We start from the raw sequence: 26,368 nt of genomic DNA, 5'->3' as shown, positions 1-26,368 counted from the left end.
GGCATCATCGGTTGCATGAAATAATTGATCTAAACTCGGTCTAGAGGATTCCTAGTCTATGTGTCCGGGCCTTGGGCGGATATAACCTTGATATTTCGCAACCCTTTTAACATAAATTGGCCAAAATATTTAATAAGGGGTATCAAGAATTTTGGGACAACATATTGTTATTTGAGTTATTTCAAGACTTCCGCACGTCACAGATCTACATAACTGAAGTGTGCAAAAGGGAAGTGTGCATCGCGTATATGATATGAACATCTCATGAGTGCGAAAGAAGCAGACTATGTATGCTAGTTTTAAGGTATTTATGTATGAGCCACTACTTGCCTGAAATACAAAAAAAAATTCATTTCATTAAACTACAAATGAAAGACGTGATCTCTTTTGAGCTCCATAGCGGCTGCTAGCGGCCAGCTTGAATGTACAGGGTCATTCTCTGAGAATATGTCTGCGGTTTCGTCTAATTGCCACGATTCTTTTCAAACGTTTTGTATGGGTATCGGGGTGACATCTGGCTATAAAAAAAAGTCATGTGGCAATTCCATACATTATACAGAGTGGCTAAAAAATAACTACCTACATTCCCGTTGCCAGGGAGGTTTTCGGATAGGTATACTGAGCAACTTTTACTATGGGACCAAAAAATTTTGCTGTTTCATACATTTTTGGCTGGTCCATTTTATAAGGGAGGGTAAATTTTTTTTCGCTATTTCAAGGTTGGTCCCGTAAAAAAATACTAGTCTAGAATGTTTCTAGAATAAAATCTAAATGTCAAAAAACATAACAAAAAGAAGTACATCTTGGCTACAGCCCCTTTGTTTACCCAATATTAGCACAAAACACGAATGTCCCTTCATTTGGACAGTGGGCTTTTCGTCCAAGATCAGCTATTTCCTCCCCTGAAGTCGACGCGTCGACAAACGAGGTCATAAATCAACCCAAACGTTAAAAAGGACACAAATCCCCACGACAAATTAAAATGAATACGGTTTTTTCCCTTACTTTGTCAGGAATCAAGTTATAGGCGGTGGCGTTTTTATCGGGGTTCGTATAGCGGGCAAATAAAGTAGCATATCAGTCGCGTACCTACATGTGCTTACTCTTGGAGTTTTCGTTAATTTGCTCGATTTTTTTTATAATCAAACAAATAGGCTTTTTTTTTTCATGTAGAACCCATCGTGTGGAACCATTGGAAGGAACTTCTAATATTTATTTCACTCGAATCGAATATGCAGTTTCAATAGTTCTACTTCCAAAGAAATTAAAAAGTGGAAGCTTTAAGGGCCCCACTGATTAACAGTCCGCCGGACGGTATCGGCCTGTCAGGACAAAATTTTGACAGATCCGAACAACTGACAGGCCGATAACGTCCGGCGGACTGTTAATCAGTGGGCCCCTAGCGGTGGAATTATACCCAAAGTTCAAAGCAAACTCACTTGTGATCATACACCGGGGTTTTGGGTGCGTGCGGGAATGATTTAGACGAGTCAAGAAACTGTAAAATCAGACACTATTCAAAGCACATTTTAGTAACTATTTTACACATAATCATTCACGCACCTAAAACCCCGGGGTTGTCAGATATGCTGATGATAGGACGCCTGTGCTCAGCATTGAAACAAAAATAGGCAAATGACAAGAACAATACGAAAGTATAATTAATTGAAAAAAATTGGCTCAAAAAAAACGCTTCTTTCTCATAACTTGAGTGACATTACAGTCGGCCGCAGCCCTAACAATGGTGTTTGTGCAGCAGTAAAATATAACTGAAACTCGGAAGCTACAACTACAAAGATAAAGGCAGACAACGACTTGACCAAGCTATTTGCTGAAACTAATTTAAGAAATATAAAAACTTTGTGGCAAGGACTGTCCAAGAAAAATGATGACGGAAACATAAGAGTTTGTCTAAGGCTTAGACAACCTAAGCTAAAGGTACTGTTCGGATTCAGACTGCACCAGCAATACTGCTGCAGTAATGCGGCGCGGTATATTACTGCCGACTGCATTGTTGCCACAAATGGCCAAAATCTGGCCAGCACTATCATGTTTGACATTTGCGACAGTAATGCAGCCAGCAGTAATGCCGACTGCATTCAATCAATCAATCAAAATCAAAATATACTTTATTCATGTAGGCCTAGCAACAAGCTCTTATGAATCGTAATTAATCTTAATCTAATTAATTATCAGAGCAATTTATTGAGGTTAATATTATTCCATAATAAAATTGGATTATTATACTTACATGTCAAATTTAACACTAAGAATTTCACAAAAGGATCGACAAACATTTAAAAAAAAATTGTATATAAAAATACTAGTCTAGAATTTCTAGAATAAAATCTAAATGTCAAAAAAAAGCATAAGTAACAAACAAGTAGATAATATTACATCGGAATATCCATTTCCTCATCAATAATCAAATATACCTAATAAATAAATAATCATTTCGAATAACAATTAATCCCACGTTGTATTATCATTCATGTAGTCCTGAGTGGTATAATAAGCTTTGGAAATAAGTTTACGCTTTACATAATTCTTAAATTTATTAATAGATAATTCAGTAATATGGTTTGGAAGTTTATTATAAAATCTTACACAATTACCCATGAATGATTTTTTAATTTTATGGAGCCGAGTGAAGGGCACTGCGAACTTATGTTTATTTCTAGTATTAATATTATGGATTTCACAATTTTTCCTAAAATTTACAATATTTTTATGTACATACAGAATATTCTCATAAATGTATTGACAGTGAACTGTCATTATGTCAATTTCCTTAAATTTATCTCTAAGTGAGTCTCTATGGTTCATTTTGTATATTGCTCGAATAGCCCTCTTCTGCAGAACAAAAATGGTATTTATCTCTGAAGCACCGCCCCACAGTAAAATACCATATGCCATAATGCTATGGAAGTAACTAAAATATACTAATCGAGCTGTTTTCACATCAGTTAACTGACGGATTTTGCTCACTGCAAAAGCTGCAGAGCTCAGTCTATTCGAAAGAGTAGCAATATGGGGACCCCACTGGAGTTTAGAATCTAAAGTTATACCAAGAAAAACTGTACTATCAACTAATTCCAATTCCTCATCCTTCATAATGACACTTGCTTGCACATGCCTTACGTTACTACTAGTGACAAACTTAATACATTTAGTTTTTTTCTCATTTAACATTAAATTATTAACATTGAACCAATTTACTACTTTTGAAATAGCATTGTTTACATCATTGTAAGCTTGTTGCTGTCGTTTGACTTTGAAAATAAGTGAGGTGTCGTCTGCAAACAATACTATATCATGGTGGGTCTTAACAAGGAATGGCAAGTCATTTATGTAGATAAGGAACAGGAAAGGCCCCAATATTGACCCCTGTGGTACACCCATAGAGACCAATGACCCAGGTGATCGCTGTCCATTCACATCGACCCTTTGTATTCTACCATTTAAGTAGGACTTAAGTAAATTCAGTGCCGATCCTCTAACGCCGTAATAATGAAGTTTCCTGATTAATGTTTCATGACAAACACAGTCGAAGGCCTTAGATAAATCACAGAAGACACCTAAAGCATCTCGTGACTCCTCCCAGGCATCGAAAATATGCTTAATTAGCTCAACACCAGCATCGGTTGTTGAGCGACCCCGTGTAAAACCAAACTGCTTATTATGCATCAAATTATTAACGTTAAAATATCGTACTAATTGAGAAAGAACTAATTTTTCAAAAATCTTGCTAAATGTTGGTAGCACAGATATCGGTCTAAAGTTAGTGGGGTCAGAGCTGCTACCAGATTTAAATAAAGGAATTACTTTACTATGTTTCATTAGATCAGGAAACTCGCCGCAATCAACACTGTTGTTAAATATAACTACCAAGTCAGGCGCTACAATTTCTACTAAGGATTTGACAGCATGGACAGAGACTCCCCAGAGGTCACTAGTTTTTTTGACATTAATTGATTTAAACGCCTTTATTACATCTGAGGTACAAACATGTTCAAAATGAAGGTCTCCACAACACTCTGGAGCGTTATCTTTTAATAATGTAACAGCAGATGAGGGTGATGAATTTAAATCCTTAGTTGTAGATACTGGTACCTCGGTGAAAAATTTTTCAAATTCTGTAGCTACTTCTAAATTAGAATCTATAATTTTGTTATCAATGTTTAGTTTAAGTTCTTTAATTGTGTGTTTCGAACGACCAGTCTCCACATTTATTACTTTCCAGGTTGCTTTAATAATGTCTGAACTACTTTTTATTTTCTGACTTAGATAATTTCGCTTAGCTATATGACAATCTACTTTAAACTTCTTCGAATACGCCTTCACATGTTCTTTAAATTCATCACTCTGATTAAACCGCCGTTCCTCATATAAGGCATACAGTTCACGTCTTCTTTGATGTAAGTCCGCAGTAGCCCACTCACTAAAAACTGATGCACCACTAACTACGACCGATTTTGAGGTGAATATCGCATTATAATGATTCATAAAAGTGTGAAAGAATGAATTATACATACTATTAGGACTCATATCGGAAGACAAAAAGGGTAGCGCCTGAACTAAACTTAGCTTCATTCTTTCCACGCGGTCCGAGGTTACTGGTACAAAAGTTATTTGTTTTCTCATGGTATTTTTCCTAAATGCCTCAAATACCATTAATTGACCTAAGTGGTCAGATTCTAAATTGCTGATAACTTTTTTAGCAATAGGAAAAATATCTGTGAAAATATTATCTATACAGGTTGCACTAGTAGCAGTCACTCTAGTGGGCTCCATAAACATGTGGTTGAGATTACAAGATTTAAAAAGATTCAATAATCTACAAGACATTGTTGAATTTTCCATAATATTTACATTAAAGTCGCCGCATATAAGCAATTTCTTACTAGAAGATGATATTTTACGTAGGGCAGATTCCATTATGTTTTCAAATAATTCAAAATTACTTAATGGCGGCCTATACACACAGACAACAATAAATTGCTCTAATTCAACTGCACTTAGTTCTATAGTCCGTTCAACAGACATGGATACAATGTCCTTACGTTCCTTAAATTTTAACTGACTATTTAATATAATTAATGACCCACCATGTATGGAACTAAGTCTGGTGAACGAACTTCCCGCCTGGTGATTATTAAATTGGGGCATTAATTCATTATTATGTAACCAATGTTCAGTAAGACATAAAATATCAATATTAAAATCATTCAAAAAAAGTTCAATCTGCAAATTTTTTCCTCTAATACATTGAATATTTTGATGCACCAGGTGGATATACTTTCCATGTTTGCAGTATGTTTCATTATATTTATTTAAAACTAAATTGCCAGAGACAGAATCTTTTGTCTTAACAGCTAGTTTAAATCTATTAAATCATTGGTTATGACTGGAACCAATTCCAAGTTCATACTGGGCTGCTCAATAGGAGCAGAATTGTCTGCCAAATTCTTGGCAGAAATGTCAAGTAAATAGGATAGCGATAAAGCTATTTGTCTTTTATAATAATTTGAAAGGCAACACTTGCCTTTAGTCAAAAACACCATAGGCATATGGTATTTACTAACAAAATTGTTAGTGTCAATTATGCTAAACTTACTACTATATGTACAAAGATTATATAGAGATATATTTAACTTATGTCTAGTGGTATTTTCTGCCTCTGACATTTGCTCACAATAGGGGAATGTGAAAAAAATAATTTCATGCACTGCAAGCGAGTTTAACTGTTCAAAGTATTTAATTAAATTATTTTTGTTCACATTACCCCTATTCCCCATAAGAATAAGCAGTGTTGTCTTAGAATTAATATTACTGTCATTTAAAATTTGTTTTAAGATATTTTCAAAGCTACTGTGAGGCAGACAATTGCTGATTGTACTAAGTCCCTTTAGGTAAAAGCTTAAAAATGAGCTCATATTGCTTCCAATTTCATCAGAATACATAATAACATTAGGTTTAGGTGTGCTTTGTTGTGTAGTGTGGAAGGAGCTATTATCATTTACATGCTGTTGTGGTAAACCGTCACACAGGCTTAGGTCGAGCAAACTGGTCGACGAATGTTCAGTCACTTGCTTACAAGTACATGACTGGGCATTGGTCAGTGACTCAAACCGTTCTGAATTAAGCTTAATCTGGGATATTAAATCATCCATGGCCAAAGAATATTCATTAATCACCTTTTTAGAACTCTCATTTATATTTTCTAAGGATTCTATGGAATCCTCCAAACTCTGAATTTTTAATTTTAAAGTCTGTGTGTCGGTTTCATATTGCAGTTGACTATTTTCTAACTGGGTAGAATATAAATCTAACTTATCCACTAAATTAACATTAATTTTACAAAATCTCAATTTTTTAAAAAACAATTTATTTATTTTAGACAAGTTTTGGTTTTTTTTTATGAGTCTATTTAATTTAATATATTTCTTTAGTTTGTTTCCGCTGCAATTTACTAACCTTGGTGTGGTAGTATCATAGGCTAAATCTGTAGTGGCCACAAGGTTTTCAACTGGTGCGGCGACCAACTGAGAGTCGGGCCGGACCAGTTCTTCGAACAAGCTCTGAGAGTGTGCCGCTGCTGCATTGTGTTGGGCCTCCTGTAACTCATAGATTTGTTCGTGGGCGTCGTGCAGTGCTCTCTCCAATGAGTTGATGTCCTTCAGGGCCTGCTCATACGCAGCACTACACTCAGTGAACCTGTCAACCGTCTCCTGAAGCCGGGCCCGCTCTGAATTTACATTATTGTAGTCAGCTTCTAATGAGCACAGTTCCTTTTTAAGCTTATCATTGCTATTAAGTACTAATAATAGTTCCTTCTCACTGTCTTCCCTTTCACTGAGCAATTGAGCACAAGATTCCTTGGATATTTTCAACTCCAGCAAGGTAAGTTGGAGTTTATCAGTCTCCTGCTGGCGAGCCGCTGCGGCTGCTCTGCGGGTAAGCATTGTAGACAGTTTTGCAATTGAAATTAAACCCAAACATCAAACATCAACATTTATTCAGCAAATAGGCCACAAGGGCACTTTTACACGTCAACATTGAATTTACATAAAAGCAAAAATAATAACATCAACAATTTTATAAAATAAAACTAACAATTCAATCTAACGTATTACAATTACTAAGAGATGTATATGGTCTCTTAATGTCGAATTACATACAAAATACAGATAAAAAAACACACACAAAAAAAATCTATAATATTTAGAGGTGTAAATGTCTCTAGGTGTCAGAACTATAAGATTATATAGTTTATCAAGTTATCCTTAGAGATGTATAGGGTCTCCAAGAGTCAATATCCTGTATAATTAATACATTCATTAAAAGAAAAGAAACATACGAGAACAGAATGAGGCGTCTCACTGTAATTAATTAATAAAAGTTACTAAGTATAATAGCTCGTGTTAGCTTAACAGACCAGTCTCCACAAACAGCACCCGTTCACGAGTATGACGCGTATCTCAGCCATCGCCTCCCTCAACCTTCATTCGGGAAAGTGGCGACCCGATCAACAACGCCACCGTAAGCAAAGACTTTTAAGCGAGCATGACATGTTCAAGCTACCGGCCTATATTAATATTAAAATAGTAATAACATGTAGCTGTAAGACACGGCATTTTGTGCTCATATGTTACATAAAAAGACAGTAATATAGTTTCACATAATTACTAGCCTAAGTTGACTTAGAGATGTAAAGGTCTCTAAGTGTCAGAAACATTAAAAATATAGGTAAGTATGTACAATCAAAAATAATAATCAAATAAATAAATATGTACTTAGAGATGTATAAGGTCTCCAAGTGTCCAAAACTAAAATTAAATTGAACAATATAATCAAGCGAGAACATCATTGTCTCATGTGTCAATTCTACTGGACACTAGCATATTTAATTCACAATGTAAAAAAAAAAATAACAATATTTATTTAATTCTTATTATACTAATGAAATCAAGCTACCGGCTTAAAAGCATCTCTATCGTTTATAAAATCATTTACAGTATAGTACGCCTTACGTAACAAGGACTGCTTAATGTGCGACTTAAATTTGTGAAGTGGTAAATTCGCTACATCAGTGGGGACTTTGTTATAAAAACGTGTACAGTTCCCGACGAAAGACGTACTAACCTTACGGAGGCGGTGGGCGGGCACAGCAAGTTTATGTTTGTTTCTAGTGTTATAGTTATGGATGTCACTGTTAACCTTGAATTCGTGGATGTTTTTCCGAACATACATAATATTCTCTAGTATGTATTGAGATGCAACGGTAAGAACGTTAACTTCTTTGAATTTCTCTCTTAGGGATACTCGAGCGCCCAGTCCATAGATGGAACGTACAGCTCGTTTTTGCAGCACAAATATTGTCTGAATATCTGCCGCTTTTCCCCACAACAGAATTCCATAAGACATAACACTATGGAAGTAACTAAAGTATACCAGCCTGGCCGTCTCTACGTTTGTCAGCTGTTTGATTCTCCTCACTGCATAGGCTGCTGAACTAAGTTTTCCGGCTAGAGTGCCTATATGTGCATGCCATTGCAGTTTGGAGTCTAGAGTGACTCCCAGGAAAACAGTTCGGTCCTCAAATTCCAGCGTATCACCTTTTATTTTAATCTTGCTGTTATTTACCTGCTTGACATTAGGTAGCGTAAACTTGATGCATTTGGTTTTCTTGGCGTTCAAAAGCAAATTGTTTGCCGTAAACCAGTTTACAATGGTAGATAGCGCGTCATTAATGCTCTCGAAGCTATTTTCCTTTCTGTCCACTTTAAATATAAGGGAAGTGTCATCTGCAAATAACACTATATCATGTCTATCTTGCACAACTTTTGGTAAGTCATTAATGTATACCAAAAACAGGAAGGGACCAAGAATTGAACCTTGAGGCACTCCGAGGGCTACCGGGGACCCCGCCGATTGAGTTCCATTAATAACTACTCGCTGAGTTCTATACGAAAGGTACGATGAGACCAGGTCTAGGGCACTAGCTTTTATACCATAGCGGCTTAATTTTCTCTTTAAATTTTCGTGATCAACGCAATCAAATGCCTTTGACAGATCACAGAAAATTCCAACAGCATCTTGAGCTTTTTCCCAAGCATCAAAGATGTGTTTTAGAAGTACCGCACCGGCGTCAGTAGTCGATCGACCTTTGGTGAAACCAAATTGATTGCTATCAAGCAGTTTGTTTCTGTTGAAATGTGACAATAGTTGATTCAGAATAAGTTTCTCGAACACTTTGCTTAATGCCGGTAGTATTGAAATCGGTCTAAAGTTCGTGGGATCTGTTCTCGTTCCTGATTTAAACAGAGGGATAATTTTGCTATGTTTCATAATATCTGGAAAAATTCCAGCATCAATGCATCTGTTGAAAATCTCAGCTAAGTATGGTGTAATTGACTCAATGATGGAATCTAATACTTTGACAGACAGGCCCCAAAGATCTTCTGTTTTCTTTAAATTTAAAGACCTAAAAGTCTTAAGAACTATATTCGATGAGACATACGAAAATTTGAAGATTTCTGTACATTCTGCCACATTTGTCTTCAAAATTTCTTCAGCGACGTCTGGCGATGAATTAAGGGATCTTGTTGTTTCTACCGGGATATTCGAGAAAAACCAAAAATAAACAAGGAATCGCTCACTCAAGCTAAGTGATATTTAGGTACGTATTCCTGACGCAAATGTCAAATTTACATAGTATTAAAGTAATAAAGTAATAATATAATATATCATAGTTAGGTATAGTTCATCATACAAGCTCACACACACAACACATAAACACACACACACACACACACATACACTCACACAACACACTTACGTAATTATCTTAGCAGTAGGTATAATAAATAATAGTAATAGTCTAACGGTAAATATAAATGTATAAACAGATGAGTATACATATAGTTGATACTGGTCTAAGGGCAATGTCATATTTCTATCATCCGTGTTAAATTATAAAAATTGTTGCCATAAATGTTGCATTGTATATGTTTAGTTCTATATGTAAGCGATCAGACCTTCGGTATAAATTTTTAACTTGTGTATACTTTCCAACCAACGTTTGCTGCATTGCTAGAACTAGCGGTGGTTTAATCCCTGATCCCTATAAGACAGGTTTACCTAGTTTAGGGCTCAGGACACTATTCCTAGGCTGTCTAACAATAGAATACTTTTAAAAATGTAATACCCTTCTACAATGTAATAAGCTGCATTTTTGATACCTAAATAAATAATTTTTCATTTTCATTTTCATTTTCATTTTCATTAAATTTCTCTATAAAATGACTTTATGACTCAGACAAATATATAAATATAAAAATACAGCCTACCAAATTTTGAGGACCAAGATATATTATACTCTACGCATGGACACATTTCGCTGACCCAATATTACAGGATTCTATGTTACTTAATAATAATGATAATGTTCAAATTTCAGTTCGATAAAAGTGTAACATAGAACCCTGTAATATTCGACCAGCGATTTGTTTTTGACACAATTTCACCAATGCATTTCGAAGAAATGATAACTGCACTCCATAATCCATCATCATCATCATCTCAGCCATAAGACGTCCACTGCTGAACATAGGCCTCCCCCTTAGGGGGGGTGAATGCCATAATCGCCACGCTTGGCAGGCGGGTTGGCGATCGCAGTCGAGTACACCGAATTTGAGGGACGCTGCTGCCCGCCCACCGGTGGTCTTGGACGTGATTTAAGGACATACCCGGGTCCTAGACGTAGTTTAAGGACATACCTGGGTCCACTCCATAATCCGATAGAAACAATTTAAATTTCGATATCAACTTTGCAAAGGAAGTTAATTTTTGACATCCGCACTATACGATGTAATTACGGGTAATCGCATATCGTAACACATTGTGCTCTTGCGCAGTTGGTTAGGATCGGCGTCCATTAATATTCAACGCTTACGAAAAATAGCAAGTAAGAACTAGGAGTAGGTATTTAGGTAATTCTTATGTTGGGTGAGGAAATATTTGGTAAGTTATGTATACAATTCAAAATATTGATTTAAGAGCAGGCGTAAAACCTGAAATTAGAAGGGAAAGGGAAGGGCGCCATTTGAATCTTGCGATGGAAAAGGTGGCCAACGTGAGCTAAAACCTTTTACCTGAAAAGAAGTCTTAAAACATATTTCTGAATAAAATTTTGCTCGTTTCATCCCTCGGCTATGTCACTAACTATTTTAGGCTAAAACTGTACTGCTGTGGTTTACAGGGTGGTTAAAATTAAATTAAATTAGCCATGTTTTTGTGATTTTTTCTGTCAAGCCTAATTTAACCTAGTAAATTCAAAAAAGGTTTTTAAAGGGTTGGCAACGCACATATAACATCCCTGGAGTTGCAGGCGTCTATAGGCAATAGTGACAGCTTACCATCAAGCACGACCGGCACCAACATGGTTGGTAGTAGGATCGAAAAGTGGTTTTGCTTCGAGTCTGCCCTTGCAATATTTTGCCTTCGGAAAGCTAAGACTAATCAAAACCAAAATATGACTGCTAATCCGCGAAAAGCTAATTTTTCGCGGATTAGCAAAGTAATATTTTGGCTTTAATTAACATGGATTTCCGCAAACTAACGCCTGATTCTATTCACTAAGCTAAGGCTAGTATAATTTCTAATCCAACAATATTGTAGCTAGCAGTGCGTCTGAGCCGTAAGCCGCCATTTTTTGCAATAATTTGCGAAACTCTGTGAAACGAGGCGTACCATCGGCAACGTGCAACTTATTGGCTGACCTTCGTTACTTTGAGGGTCGCGCGTAACTCTGCCCTGTTTACCTACTCATTTTACATGTTTGTGACAGTTTTTAGTAGAATTAACTTTGAGACTGTATTTTTATGACTCTGGTATGAAGCCTTGACCTAGAGCTAAATTTGTATGTGCTAGTGTCTTAAAGTTCTTAAAAAACGGAAGAATTGGGGACAATTTCACCAAAAATTATGCTTTAAAAATAATAAACATATTATGTTCTATATACTGTATATCTGTTTATTATGGATATTAATTTTACTAATAATATTGCTTATTAATAGTTACAGATGTTTCAGCATTAATCTCAAATAATCATCCAACGTTGTGCATAGCTAATCAACATACAAGCTTTGATGTTTACTCGATTAAACTACTCGATTCCCTTTCCGATACCCCTAATCGATTGCTAAAGTAATAAGGTTAAAGTTAAACTTTCTTAAGTGGGTATGGATGTGGCAGGAATTAGATTCATACCTCGAGGGACATACCTACTGCGTTGTCAGTAGAGCCCGGGTTTTCGGGCGCAAAAACATACAAATACAAAACAAGGACATGGTACGGAAGAATTTAAGTCGTAACGTATATATATAGGGCATTCTTTCTTCATACGGGAAGTGTCCGAGTCGTAACGTACTGTTTTGGAGCTTGGGTACGGACAGCTGTCATCTTCATACAATTTATAACCTCAAAACTGAAATGTGTATCGAGATGACGGCTGTCACAGTACCCAAGCTATTTGGAAAATACTATAATAACTATTAAACTCAATATTTGATGCTGTGGCTTTTAAAGAGTACCTGATGGCAATGTTTCATCATCATCATCATCATTTCAGCCTATATACGTCCCACTGCTGAGCACAGGCCTCCTCTCATGCGCGAGAGGGCTTGGGCTATAGTCCCCACGCTAGCCCAATGCGGATTGGGGACTTCACATACACCTTTGAATTTCTTCGCAGATGTATGCAGGTTTCCTCACGTTTTCCTTCACCGAAAAGCTAGTGGAAAATATCAAATGATATTTCGTACATAAGTTTCGAAAAACTCATTGGTACGAGCCAGGATTTGAACCCGCGACCTCCGGGTTGAAAGTCAGATGTCATATCCACTCGGCCACCACTGCTTACTTATGGCAATGTTTGCTTCTTGGAAATACATTATTTTTGTTACGAATTAATGCCAATAGCTAAAACAATGCAAATATAGAAAAAATAAGCAAACAATTTAATTCAATTTATTGTGACCTAGGTATTCCGGTTCACGCCAATTACGGCAGCTTATATACTTTGCCGTAACACTTAAATTTAATCATAATGCTTAAACACGCAATCCAACGCAGTTATATACTATATAATTAGAAAATACTCTTGACTATTTTATGACTTTAACACATTCGATGCGGCAGCGCCAAACCAAAACTGCCAGTGCCTTACGAGTCATATTACTTACTTCCCGTATGAAGAATGCCTGATTTGCGTTACGATCTGCATTTTCCCGTGCCGTTTCCTGACAGGATGCTATTCCACCTGTCCAATTATGTCAGTGCGTCTCACTATCTCATTAAACTAAATTGTGAGACGCATTGCACATTAAAGAAATTGGATAGGAATACCTCCCTTACAAATATAAAGAAAATATTTTTATACAGTCGAATTCAATACTGTTTTGGAGATTGTTTGCTGTGCTCTCATTAAATAGAAACCTGTCCTTTTTATGTAACATTACATCCTTTTAGTGTTTTTTTGTAACCTAGGACCTAAAGCTCCGGCTTTGATAAAAGACTGAAAGCTAAAGTTTCACGTAAAGAGTATTTAGGTTAATGAGTCTGGATCTTGCCTGCTTGTGTAGAAACCTTGGTAGTTACCGGTGTTACACATACTTACAGGATATTTTTTCAACCATTAGCTACCGTAAAATGGGGTGAGTAGGTGCAAAACTGACATTCAAACCTCGATAACACTTTATTTTTACAAGCTTTTATTTAGTTTCACCTGACCGTTGTCTGTCTGTGTGTAATCAAATCTTGCAAGTTAAATTTGATCCAGTTCCCGGTCTCCGATTGAGCTGAAATTTTGTATGACATAGGTACGAAAGTCGGGTGACAATGCAATATTATGGTGTCATCGAGCTGATCTGATGATGGAGACCGGAGGTGGCCATAGGAACTCTGTGATAAAACAACGAAACCTAATTGTGTTTGGGGTTTTTAGAATTGTCTCGATGAGTACCTATTAGTTGCCTGTGGAAAGAAAAGTACAGTCGGCGATAAAAGCTTGTACCAAAAATGAATTTTTTGCCAAAAACTTTTATATATGCAAACTGAATGGTGTATATAATAAGTGTTCCGGACGTTTGTATTTTATTTTGGGTCGTTCCATTTCATAACTTTGACGATAAACAGTAAATCCCACCTCACCCCGTAGTCCCTCGTATTGGGGGTGAGTTGGGTTTTCATACATAGGTGATTTTTGGATGGAGTATTACTATAGCTCCATTTTAAATTGGAATGCATTATTTTTGTAGCAGTAGCCTTAAAATCCCATCTTAACCCCCTTTCATCCCTTCTCTCCCCGTTCATAACCCAACTCTCCCCGCGAACCCTACTCACTCCATTTTACGATATATATTGCCAGGTTATATATACCTATCCCAACAAAAACATAAATGTGACATGAGAGCCAAATTCAATATTAAGAATATGTGTCGTTGTTGACTCGCCGACAAACGGATTGAGATCTATATGTGTGCCAAGTTCTGTGCCGTGTAGAAAATCCTGAAATTGTAAAGGATTCGACTTGGCTAATTTTTACCAACGAACCAAATTATATATTAGAAAAGTAACATAGATAAATATAATACGGTTGACTGGTAGAGAATGCCTTAAGGCATTAAGTCCGCCATTTGTACCTTCATGCATTGTGCAATAAAGATTAAAATATATAAAAATAAATAATAAATATCGAGCGATTATTGAAGTGAAAACTTCTTTAGCGGCGCTGTGCACTTTTTGTGATGGGGAAACAATGTTAAACTCGCAACAGGTCACGTGACCGACAGATTCGACAGATTGAAAATTCGTAAGACGGACACGTGACCTGATCGAAAAACTGTTACAATGTCATTGAGTTTTCACTTCTGCCGGCACTCCCGGAGTGCAACCCGGTGTTTTTTTTCTTTTTTCATCAACGGGGAATATAAAATTAATCCCTGCAAAGTGAAAATCGTACATTCGAAAAAATGAAACATCCTACAGTCCGTCCTACTTCACAGATCAGTGTGTGATCCCCAATTATCCAGGATTATATCAAGAGTATTCGTTTCGGTATTAAGAGGAAAGTGGAGGACCCTCGCGAAATCGACTTTTCATACAAACGTAGTCCTCATTTTCCTCTCTGGATATTAACATTATTAGAAATATTTTGACACAATTAAATAAATATTATAGAATTTTTTTACACTAATTGATTGAGCCCCACGGTAAGCTCGAGAAAGCTTGTGTTGTGGGTACTCAGACAACGATATATTATTATATTAATACATAGAAAACAACCATGACTGAGGAACAAATATCTGTATCATCATACAAATAAATTCCCTTACAAGGATTCGAACCCGGGACCATCGGCTTCTTAGGTGGGGTCACTACCCACTAGGCCAGACCGGTCTTTTAATTAGTTGTATATCAACCACAGCTAAGCCGTTAGGTTAGATTTTTTTCTAATTTTTAATTATTATAAGAGTTAGAAGCATATAAAAATTTGTATCAAACTTAGGGGCACAGTTATGCCATAGTTAATATACATCAAATTATTTAAAAATATTTTCAATAATGTCAATATCTAAAGAGGAAAATGGGGTTACGTTTGTATGGAGAAACGACCGTCCCCTTCCGTCTTAATCGAAATTGATCGGCTCACGGGTTATTTGTGGATACGTATCCACTTCTGTCTTTGACGAGGGATAAAGGCTTACGCGTGTAAGGAAATATGAAAACAATGTATTAATGTTTACATAGAGTGCTTTAACGATTATTAAGCAGGCCACTGACGAGCCTTCCAAATGGATGCCGTTACAATGGATTCATCCAAATGGACGGCATCCTAATATTAAACATTGTACGTTTTTGACATTCACGGACCGATTTTGAATTGCAGCCACGCTATTTGGACTGTTGGAAGGCTCGTCAGTGGCCACCTTTACAGATAGTGATTAGAGAGTTTTACCTTATAAGAGTTAATTAGAAAAAGCCTGACAAGATTATATTTGGAATTATAAACGATTTTACCACAAAATTGCAAAAAAGATTCCCGTAGTTTAGTTGCAAGAAGAAATCTCAGAATACAATTGGTAAAATATTTATTAAATAAGGTGAAAATATTTATTAAAAAAGGTGGAAGTATAAAGCCGGATACTCATAACATAAGAGAGCCGTAACCGTAACCGTCGCAAACCGCACACCGTCGCACTATGTTTTTTTGGTTACAGTACATGGAACGGTTACGGTTACGGCTCGCTAATGAGTATCCGGCATTAGTAGCATTAAATTTCAATAGGAATTTCAATACGTGAACTGTAGCGGGCAGCGCTTGCTTTAGCGTGAACTGTCAATATACAGTTTATGTTTCAGATTCAGGCCACAAAATGGCAGACTCGTCTCTAAAAACAATGTTTTGAAATTTGTAGTTGATATGTCCGGTAGGTAGCTACTTAGGTAGTATTATTAAGTATGTGGTCTGTTTCTTCCTCTTCTTCCTCGATTCCTCATGACTGAGGGTCGCAACCACGACGACCTCATCATTATTTTGTGCACGAAGGCTCTCCATTCCGCGCGATTTTATGCCTTCCTAATAATAGGCGCCTGTGTAGATCCCTGGCAGGCCTTCTTTACGGTGTCCACCCAGCGGGTTGGTGGATGTCCACTACCTCGTCCTCCATCCACCATCTGATCTGATCATGTGGTCCTCCATCCACCATCTGATTTGATCATGTGGTCCTCCATCCACCATCTGATCTGATCATGTGGTCCTCCATCCACCATCTGATCTGATCATGTGGTCCTCCATCCACCATCTGATCTGATCATGTGGTCCTCCATCCACCATCTGATCTGATCATGTGACCTGTTTGTAGCGACACTCTCAGGGTCAAATAGAATCTTGTTGTTGTGTGTGTGTTGTTGTTTTGTTGTTGTTGTTGTTGTGTTGCGGGTAGTTCGAAAAACTCGCGCGGAAATAGAATCTTGCTTGGGCTTTACAAAAAGCGAAGTAACAACAAATAATAAAACCGGTCAAGCGTAAGGTCGTGGTGTTTACTACCGCATAAAATAACAGTCGAATCGCTTGATAGTAAGCCATTACCTACGCCCATGGTTACCCGCGACACCAAAGAGGTCGTAAGTGCGTTGCCGGACTTAAGAGGAAAGGGGAAAACCGCTTCTCCATTCCATACAAAGGTAGTCCCCTATTTCCTCTTTAGGTATTGAGATAATTTGATGTATATTAACCATAGCTATCCATACAATGAATTTTTTGATCGGGTATTGTACAAATTACGTGCGAAAAACAGATTTGCTAAAAAATTTTAATGCTCCTAACTCTTATAAGTAATTAAAAATTCGCAATAAAACAAACGTAGCTATGCAGCCGTGGTAGATATACAACAAATTGTGTCAAAATATTGTCATAGTAATGAATTAAATGATAATTGATTACTGAGAATATTTTGACACAATTTGTACTAAATTTCTTTGTATACTATTCCAGAAAGGAAAATGAGGGAACTAAGTTTGTATGAAAAGGCGATTTCGTGACTAACGTCTTAAGTTCGTCGGTCCGGAAATACCGCATTACACTTAAATGACGTAACTATAGGAACAATTATTTAGGTGTTCGAATTCAGATAATAATAAAAACAAACGACAGTGCCGTTGACTTCTAACAACACAATTATCTATTGAATATTGTCTATTGTTCCTATAGGCTCAATATTTGTAAACACGTTGGACAAACATTTGATCAGCAAGCAAGTAGACAATGCGATACAGCCCTGGCTGTTCTTTAAAGGATTTTTTTTTTCTATAAAACCCTATAATTAGAACAATTATTGTCATAAAGGTGACTCTTGGTATGGACTTTTGGATCATTCACATAGGGTCGGTTGCACCAAACTGTTGGTATCGTTAAAGAGTTCGCTAAATTTTTACGTATGGAAAGTTTCATAGTAAAGTGCCGGGGCGCGCCGGCTGACGTTGATCAATCTGTCAAATGTGGTTGGTGCAACTGGCCCTTGCTATTGAATTTTCTTATTCTGAAAAAAAATCTTGAAGTCTTCAAAATCAAAGTTTTTCTTCATATTTATTTCATAGTGAGTACATAATTATAGTCCGTTTTTTTAGCATTAGAAAGAAGGTAAGCGATCTTGACATGTCTTTTAATTGAAAAACGCTTTATAAAAATCAGTAAGTACCTATTACTTATGAAAGCAGAAGAATATAAATGATGGTATTAGATTCATAATTGTTACATATTTACCGTGACTTACTTTTAAAACGTGTTTTTTAATTAAAAGACACATCAAGATTGTTTACCTCATTTCTAATGCAAAAAAAACGAACGATAGTGGTCGAACCCACATAAATGGTATTATGTACAGTCAGAAAAACTACTAGCTCTCAGCATACAAATATGTATGCAAGGGTGCTAAGCATATATTTTTGCTGACTTTACCTGCTTCAGGAGGAGTTTTATCTCTTACGACACCGACGTTATTTGAGGGGTGAGTCGTCGTAGTTAGTAAATGTATGGGAGGGTTTGAAGTTAATGTTTGGGATATTTCTGCTTTTATTAAAAAAAGTTATTAATATAATTTTACTCATTGGGTAACGTACTTTCGATAGTTTGAAGTTTTCTGATATCTGTTATATTTACTTAATTATCGCCTGGCTACACTTAACGATTACACCCTGTGTAGTACCTTTAACAAAATAAATCCCTACTAGGAAAATTGGGACAGGTACATTAAAATTTAAATTCTTATTTATTTTTTCAAAAACCTACCTATAACATAAGTTTTGGTCAATAAAGCGTATTTTAATATAAAGTACATATTCGTTAATAGGTTTCGAAAAAGGAAAAATAAAATATTTTAGAGAATAGCGAGAACGAGTCCATTCAGTAATCTGGTACGATATTCTATAAATAGTAAATACAGATGACAATCACAATGAAAAAATCAACTCTGGGGAAAGTGGGACTCGAACCCACATCCTTGGATTGCCGGTCCAATGCGTTACGATACCTATTATTAATTTTCCAAACTTTTATTAAATCACTTGTCATTTAGATACCTATAATTATTATATTTTATTTCCTCCGCGAAATAATACTTACTTGAGACCGTCAAGCAAGTTGACTTCGCTGTTACAGTTTTCTAAACAATTTTCTAAGTAAACTACAGTATGTATCAGAACAAAAGGCCAAGAAAGGGAGCCATTAATGTTTAGGTCATACTGAGCAACTTTTACTATGGGACCAACCCCGAAAACGCGAAATAAAATTGGATGTTTCATACATTTTGCTGGTCTGATGTTGAAATTTCCTATGGGAGCGTAAATTTTTTTTCCATGATTTCGGGGTTGGTCCCATAGTAAAAGTTGCTCAGTATGACCTGAACATTGTTGGGTCTCTTTCTTTGCCTTTCTTTCTGATGTATACTGTATATTTATTTAGAACATATATTTTTGTCAGTAGATAATAAGTTGTCCCTATAAAATAATATGTTAGCCAGTCTTTTCTAAAAGGAAAAAAAACATTATTTGTATTCCTTAGGGCCTCTGCTTTAATTAAAGGAAAGGGAAAATGAAGGTAATTAATTATATTTTCCGGTCACCAAAATGAAAATCTAAACGCACGTAAAACGCTAAAAACAACTGACAAAAACATTAATTAAAAATAGAACCGAAAGCGTATCAACGAATTTCCGATAAAAAATACCTATTGTACTATTACACTCTTTTCCTCACTTTTACTTACACAATCGACAAGAATTTAGAATAGTTACAATTTTTTACGTAAGTATTATGCACTGTTCAACCAACCTGATTTTGTCTGTTTGATTCAAATCCTGGCACTGCACACAGAAAAAAAAACAAAAACTAAGATGGCACTTTGATATTTTGAAATTCGAATTCGGAACACTCGCGGTTTAAGAGCGGAGCGGACGAACGCGAGCGTGCGGCCGCCTCGACGCTAAGCCACAGACTGGGGCTCACAGCAGTTTTCCTACTACGCAACCTGAAAACAATGAATCGTTTCGGTTTATACCTCCGTAATTAATACCGAGCCAACTTCAAGCAACTATAACCATTAATTCTACCTAATTAGGATAGGGTAAGGTCGGAAATTGTGTGGAAACAGTTTACGGATCGGTACCTAGAAGGGTTGGTTTGTTTGTGACGTTTGGCAGTTTAATGCAGTTTCAATGCAAGGTCGGACAGGTGAAAATTGGTGACGTCACAAAATGGACCGATATCTGATTGGCGTCAATGTTTTGCGATGACATTTTCGGAGGTGAGCAAAGGTGTGATATTATTATGTGTATGACATTGACATTATTTTGTATTAGGTCAGACTCAAGTTGGCTCAACACGTATGCTGTTGTTTACATGGTAAATAATACCTTCGAGATAATGATCATTCTTGCATCACTCAGGTTTCTGAACCTTTTTGAGCTGAGCTGAGCCCTAACCCATGACTGACCAGCTATTTAAATCTTTCCACTGTTTCAGACTCCCCTCTACATATCTTTAAACTTAACCAGGCTCGTGGGAGCCTGGGGTCCGCTTGGCAAATAATTCTAAGAATTGGCGGAGGCAATAGTTTTTACGAAAGCAACCACCATCTGACCCTCCTACCCAAAGGGATTATTGGCCAGATATTTAATAGGATTAGTTCGGTTTCCTTACGACGTTTTCCTTCACCCGAGTTCCGAAAAACTCATTCGCCACCATCGCTTCCGCTATGCCATCAGCGCTTCCGATCAATCTAAATGGTGAAAATGGAAATGTTGGTGGTTTTTCTGGACCTACTTATCTACAGACACCTAATCCATTGGTGGTAAACTATCTCCCAAGGTTTCCAGTGACACAGCGAGTGAAATCGTCATGGAGCCCGCCCCGCGCTGGTTCACTGCGCAGACGGCGATAGTCATTTGTTTGCTAAATCCACAATCACGCGCATCTATTTGACTTGTCTTACAATGAAATTAATACCTTTAATTACCTATAAATACGAGTAAGGTTAATGGAATAATAAATACTAACGCGGTTGTGGAGTGTGTGAGAACGTCAAATATTTCGTTTTGACGTCTTCCTCTATCCGAAGACGCTTAAAAATACTATAATCGCAGATAAGTTCTTCTGGATATTAATGATGTGCTAGCCGCAGCAATTACGGATATCGAGCAATTATGACATTTGACTATTTTCCCCTAGCGGGCCGCCATTAAAGGAAAAAATGAAGGCTTCACTTCTATAAATAAATAAATCTAAAACAAATCAATATTAGGGGACATCTTACACAGATCAACCTAACCCCAATCTAAGCAAAGCTTCTACTATGGGTGATACGTGACGATATACCTACCTAAATTAGAAAACACCCATGACTCAGGAACAAATATTTCTGTTCATTACACAAATAAAAGCCCTTACCAGGATTCGAACCCAGGACCATCGGCATCGGCTTCACAGGCAGGGTCACTACCAAGTTGGCCAGACCGGTCGACCAAAATTAGGTACTTAGTCCTATAATGAAATGGATTTATATTTAAAGATACACGGATATCTTCTCTTTTAAATAATTACTAATTAGCATGTCTGAAAATTTAATTTATATTTCGGTGAAATCACTGAATGTTAATTTGACTTGCAACCATCAGCCCGAACAATGGAGAAATTTGATTACAGATACCTTTAAATGAACGCCGATGTTTACATTTGTAATGAAGATGAAATGTCATCCATTGTTTCATTAAACCAATTCGGGTTCAAAATGAACTCAATATAAATGTTTTTTCAAGCTAAACACAAGGTATATATTATTTTATTTTATTTATTATTTTGATACACTAGCAGCTCTTAGAGCTGATGCGTGTATATCGAAGCACTTGTATTTTATTTTGCACTTTTTAATGTTCTAAAATGTGTATCCAGTCTATTTTTAAAAGTGTTGACCGACGGTGCACTAACAACAGTTTCTGGTAGAGAGTTCCTCACATTTACCTACCACACGATTCGGCAGGAAGTGTTTTCTAGGGTTACTACCACACGGAGGTTTGACAAGTTTTTTAGAGTGTCCTCTCAACCTTACATTCTGACGTGATGTGTCTTTAATATTTGGAACATTGTAGTGACCAGACAAGATTTTGTAGGTAAGTCTCAATAAGATCCCTCGCTTCCTTCTTTCCTCCCTAAGACCTAATTCTTGAAGCCGTTTATTTTAGCAGTTTTGAATGTTTCGCGGTTAGTTTTACTAAACTTATATATGGAATATGGACCGTGATTAGCTCATTACCTTTTCTATTGTTTTCAAGCTCCCGATATTTCGACGCAGTTACATGCATCTTGTTCACGAGTAACTGAAAAAAGCGGGTGGGTGTCAACGTTGTCGAAAACAATACAAAAGGTAATCACGGTTCATATCCCGGCCGATATAAGTATATTACTCCAAGAGCTCGGCATCAAGCAGCGTCTATCCTCCATCGTTCAAGCTCGCATCCTCACCTTCTTTGGACACGTTTCTCGACGTGGAGATGTATCCATAGAGCGACTGGTGGCGCAGGGCAGAGTAGAAGGTACCCGAGCGCGAGGAAGGTCGCCCATGAGGTGGACGGACCAAATAAAGGCAGCAATGGACGGCCCCTTGCACGAATGCGCTAAACGCGCAGCCGTCAGGGAGGAGTGGAGGCGAGCCGTCAAACGTGTCACAAAGGGAGACTTCCAATGATGACCACGACCGCTCTGTCAAGAGTGTCCCGATGAAGAAGGAAGGATAAGTATATTGTTTTAGCTCAATCAATTTTTTTTATTCAAGTATTTTTATCATTGTACGTACGCAATTTTGAAGAAGTTTACAGTACTTATTTTTCTTACTTAACCCGAGCTGACCCATATCGTCAGGTTACTTAGCGGTAGGTATAATATATTCCTATCACCACCATGGCATAAATGAATTAAGCAGTCACTACTTATCTCGCTTATTTCGCTACCGACCAGTTTAATTTTGACCTTTAAATATATTGATATATTTATTTATACTTGTTGGGTGTAAAAAGACAGTGTTTGTTATTTTTATATACTAGAAGGTACTTGAAGATATACATAAGTACTTATTATACACTTTAATCTCTCGCGTTTTGCGAACATAATTCCCTCTCTCACTCAAAAAAATATTTGTTCTCGATACTAATTTTCAAACTATGTACCCTCAATCAGCTAAGAAGAAGAAATAGCTTTTCATGAAGTTTCAAGTCTTTTGAAAATATATTATTACCCGTTTTCAACGCCTATGTAAAACTATGGAAATGTACGGGTCAGATTATACTGGATAATGCCCACAGTCGTCTTATGAATGGATAGGCAGGTAAACGCTTTCGTTCGAGTAGTATTCGACGCACGTCCCATCGCCAAAATCGCGGGGCCTAGCGGGCTAGGAGATATTGTGATAATACGATTTAGGGCACGGTTTTAGAGGTGCTAAAATTGCACACGCGGTGAATAAAAAATACACTTTATAGAGAACTTTTGCTTTCATTTCTAAGTAGTTCAGTGCCATAAAGTATGACTTCTAGTTGCAAAATAGTGGATCTCTATTGTTTGACAAATCTAACCTAAAATATCTATAGGATAACCTTGCGAAAATCCTCAAAAGTTCAGTTTTAGGAGCAATGACAATTGATATGACAAACAATACATACATTATATGACTTAAAAATTTATGTCAAGTTTGCTTAGTACATAGAAATCTGTGAAACTCCTTTTTTTGTAATATACGTGTTTAATTGTTTATGTATGAGCAATTATTCATTATTATACCCTCTGTAATGTCGTTATTCGGAATATCTCTTAACCAATTTCACCTGAACCTACAAAAGTTATTACTTATTTTTTAATCGGTCCGTACAGTCGCCATTAGATATATCGAAGCGGCCAAGGTGTTCTCAAATATCCCAACTTCCCAACGCCTGTATTATCAAGACGTTAGCTGCTACATCTTGGCCGCTTCGATATATCTCCTATACTACTATAGTCGCACCAAGAAAAGTCTGCAGCGGATTTGATAGCCCACGCACTTACACTGCGTGGGCTATCAAAATTGCTGCAGACTTTTCACGGTCTGACTCTATTCAAGTTTATGTCCAAAATTTTAATATTGTTATATATCAATTTTTAGCTGCTTTCACCTTTTAGTATTTGTTCTTCTCTATAATTTTCTCAAAGGTTAGCTGGAAGAGATTTCTATTAGGGATAAGTTCACCTTTGTACATATACTTACCCTGCATCTTTTACTCTGTTGTCTATCTTGTGTTAACTTGTTTATGTGCAATGAAGTGACATACATATATCTGATTGCACCTTGGCTAGTACAAAATTATCGATGGCAATATTCGACATTCGATAGTAAAATCGCTAGCGAAAAGGACCTCTCCGGTTAAGCCCAGCGTTGCTCAACGGCGATCATCCTATTATCATTACGTTGGAGTTGCGTAACCGGGTAGCTAGTAGAAATGCAGATTAACGGTGGCATGACAACTCGTACATAGAATATAATAGAATTTTCACCACACCAGCTCGGAAAGGCTTAGTTTGCACTTCCAAAACTGATAGCAAAGTTGCATTTTATTCACATGTGAGGCAAAGTAATCAAATGCAAATTTTGAGTTGTTTTCTTATGTTTGCCGGTAGAATTGACTTTTAAATGATGATTTGGGATGATAAATATTTCATAACATTGATTTGGATTTGATTTCGTTTGATATTTTACATTTAATATTTGCTTCGGGTTGGCGTGGTGAAAATTTTTGTGTTTCACTTGGGGGCAAATTTTGTTTAACCCTCGTGCTTTGAAACCCTCGCAACGCTCAAGATTCCTTTTTTCGAACCACTCGCTACGCTCGTGGTTCAATTTTGAAATCTTTCGCTTGCTCGGGTATCAATATTAGCACGAGCGGTTAAACAACGACTTTGCCCCCTTGTAAAACAAATAACTATTCTTTATTTTCCAGAGTACTTATGATACAACATGACAACAGGAATTTCTATTATTGAGGAATATAGCCTACTATATTCCTCAAGCTTCAAAGCGATGATTTACTCGTTCGAACTTTAATATTATTTATAATGGAGTTTGTGAGTAAATAAGACCATGGGCCTCAATAACTCCAGTTTAGTCATAGACTGTCCAATAACCAAGCCTTTATTGTCAGCAAAAACGACGGTAAAAAACGCGCGAGGACGCCTAGTTTTTACCTTACCCGCGTTCCGGTCAGCGATTTAGACCGATACTTTCTTGGTTACCACGTGGTTGCGATCAGGTTTTACTTGTAGATCATCATCATTAAATCAGTCTTTTTATCGACCACTGCTGAGCATAGGCCTCTCTTCCAGTACGCCACTTATCCCGGTCCTGAGCCAATCTCATCCAGAAGCGACCGAATGTCGTCCACCCAACGAGTCAACGGACGCCAGGCACTTCTTTCTAAAAGCGGCCACCATTCCGTTAACATTTTGGTCCACCTGCCATCACTCCTCCTGGCAACATGTCTTTTAAGTTTGGTGATGACGTATCCAACGTCTTGCACCTTAGTACGGCGTCGGATTTCGACATTCCTCACTCGGTCCTGAAGTTTGATGCCGAATGCCGAGCATGGTGCGATCCATGGCATGAATATTCCTTGCTAAGCTGTACGGATATGATGGTCGTATTTGTCTACGTGACAGCGAGATAAAACGGTGTCCGTCCCTTTCTATCCCGCAGAGTTAAAAAGTGACAGTTGTTTTATCACGTGGATAAAGCGATCCATAATAGGCTTGCTGTATGGCCAAGACGGTCGGCTCTTTATCATTTGTCACCGCGCCCGTCACTTTCTAACAAATATGTAAGTGCGAAAGTGACGCATGACAAGTGATAAAAATGTGACCATGATATACCGCTTCTGAGAGGCGAGTAGCTAATAAAAATTGCGACCGAGATGACAATAGTTTGCATTATATTCGTTTCATTATGGGAGGCAAAAGAGCAAACGAATTGCCTTATGGTAGGGATTTAAATATCGTAGGTAGGGTTTGCACGACGGATCCGAAATGTATGGGAAGATCCGCGGATCCGGATCCAGATCCGGATAATTTCATACATTTCGGATCCGGATTGCAAACCCTAATCGTAGGTCATAGTTCATATCATATCTTCAGCAAACTTTTGACGTACCTATCTTAAAGTTCGAATCAGACCTTACCTATGTCATTAAATTGATTTCGTTCAATTTATGAACAAGAGAGAAATAAATTGTTTCTT

General features: G+C 37.1%; 2 protein-coding genes across 7 annotated transcripts in view; one reads left to right on the top strand and one right to left on the bottom strand.

The window, feature by feature from the left end:
- The window catches only part of LOC134672789 (RNA-binding protein lark), a 529,293-nt gene that overhangs the window by 76,434 nt on the left and 426,491 nt on the right, over positions 1 to 26,368 (bottom strand). For 3 of the 6 annotated variants that reach the window (XM_063530736.1, XM_063530740.1, XM_063530743.1), the window contains exon 6: positions 24,399 to 24,408. The exons of the other annotated variants lie outside the window; for them this stretch is intronic. The gene's annotated coding sequence lies outside the window, so the exon portion shown is untranslated. Of the gene's footprint in view, positions 1 to 24,398; positions 24,409 to 26,368 lie in introns of those variants that run through there. 6 annotated transcript variants of the gene reach the window in all.
- The window catches only part of LOC134672682 (uncharacterized), a 31,324-nt gene continuing 21,517 nt past the window's right edge, over positions 16,562 to 26,368 (top strand). The window contains exon 1 of the mRNA XM_063530634.1: positions 16,562 to 16,702. Within this exon, the coding sequence (XP_063386704.1) occupies positions 16,562 to 16,702 (141 nt within the window). The remainder of the gene's footprint in view (positions 16,703 to 26,368) is intronic.

The sequence above is a fragment of the Cydia fagiglandana genome, chromosome 17, assembly GCF_963556715.1.
Source record: "Cydia fagiglandana chromosome 17, ilCydFagi1.1, whole genome shotgun sequence".
Lineage (NCBI taxonomy): Eukaryota > Metazoa > Arthropoda > Insecta > Lepidoptera > Tortricidae > Cydia > Cydia fagiglandana.
Note: the sequence above shows the minus strand (reverse complement) of the source record. Positions and strands in the feature narration are given on the sequence as shown.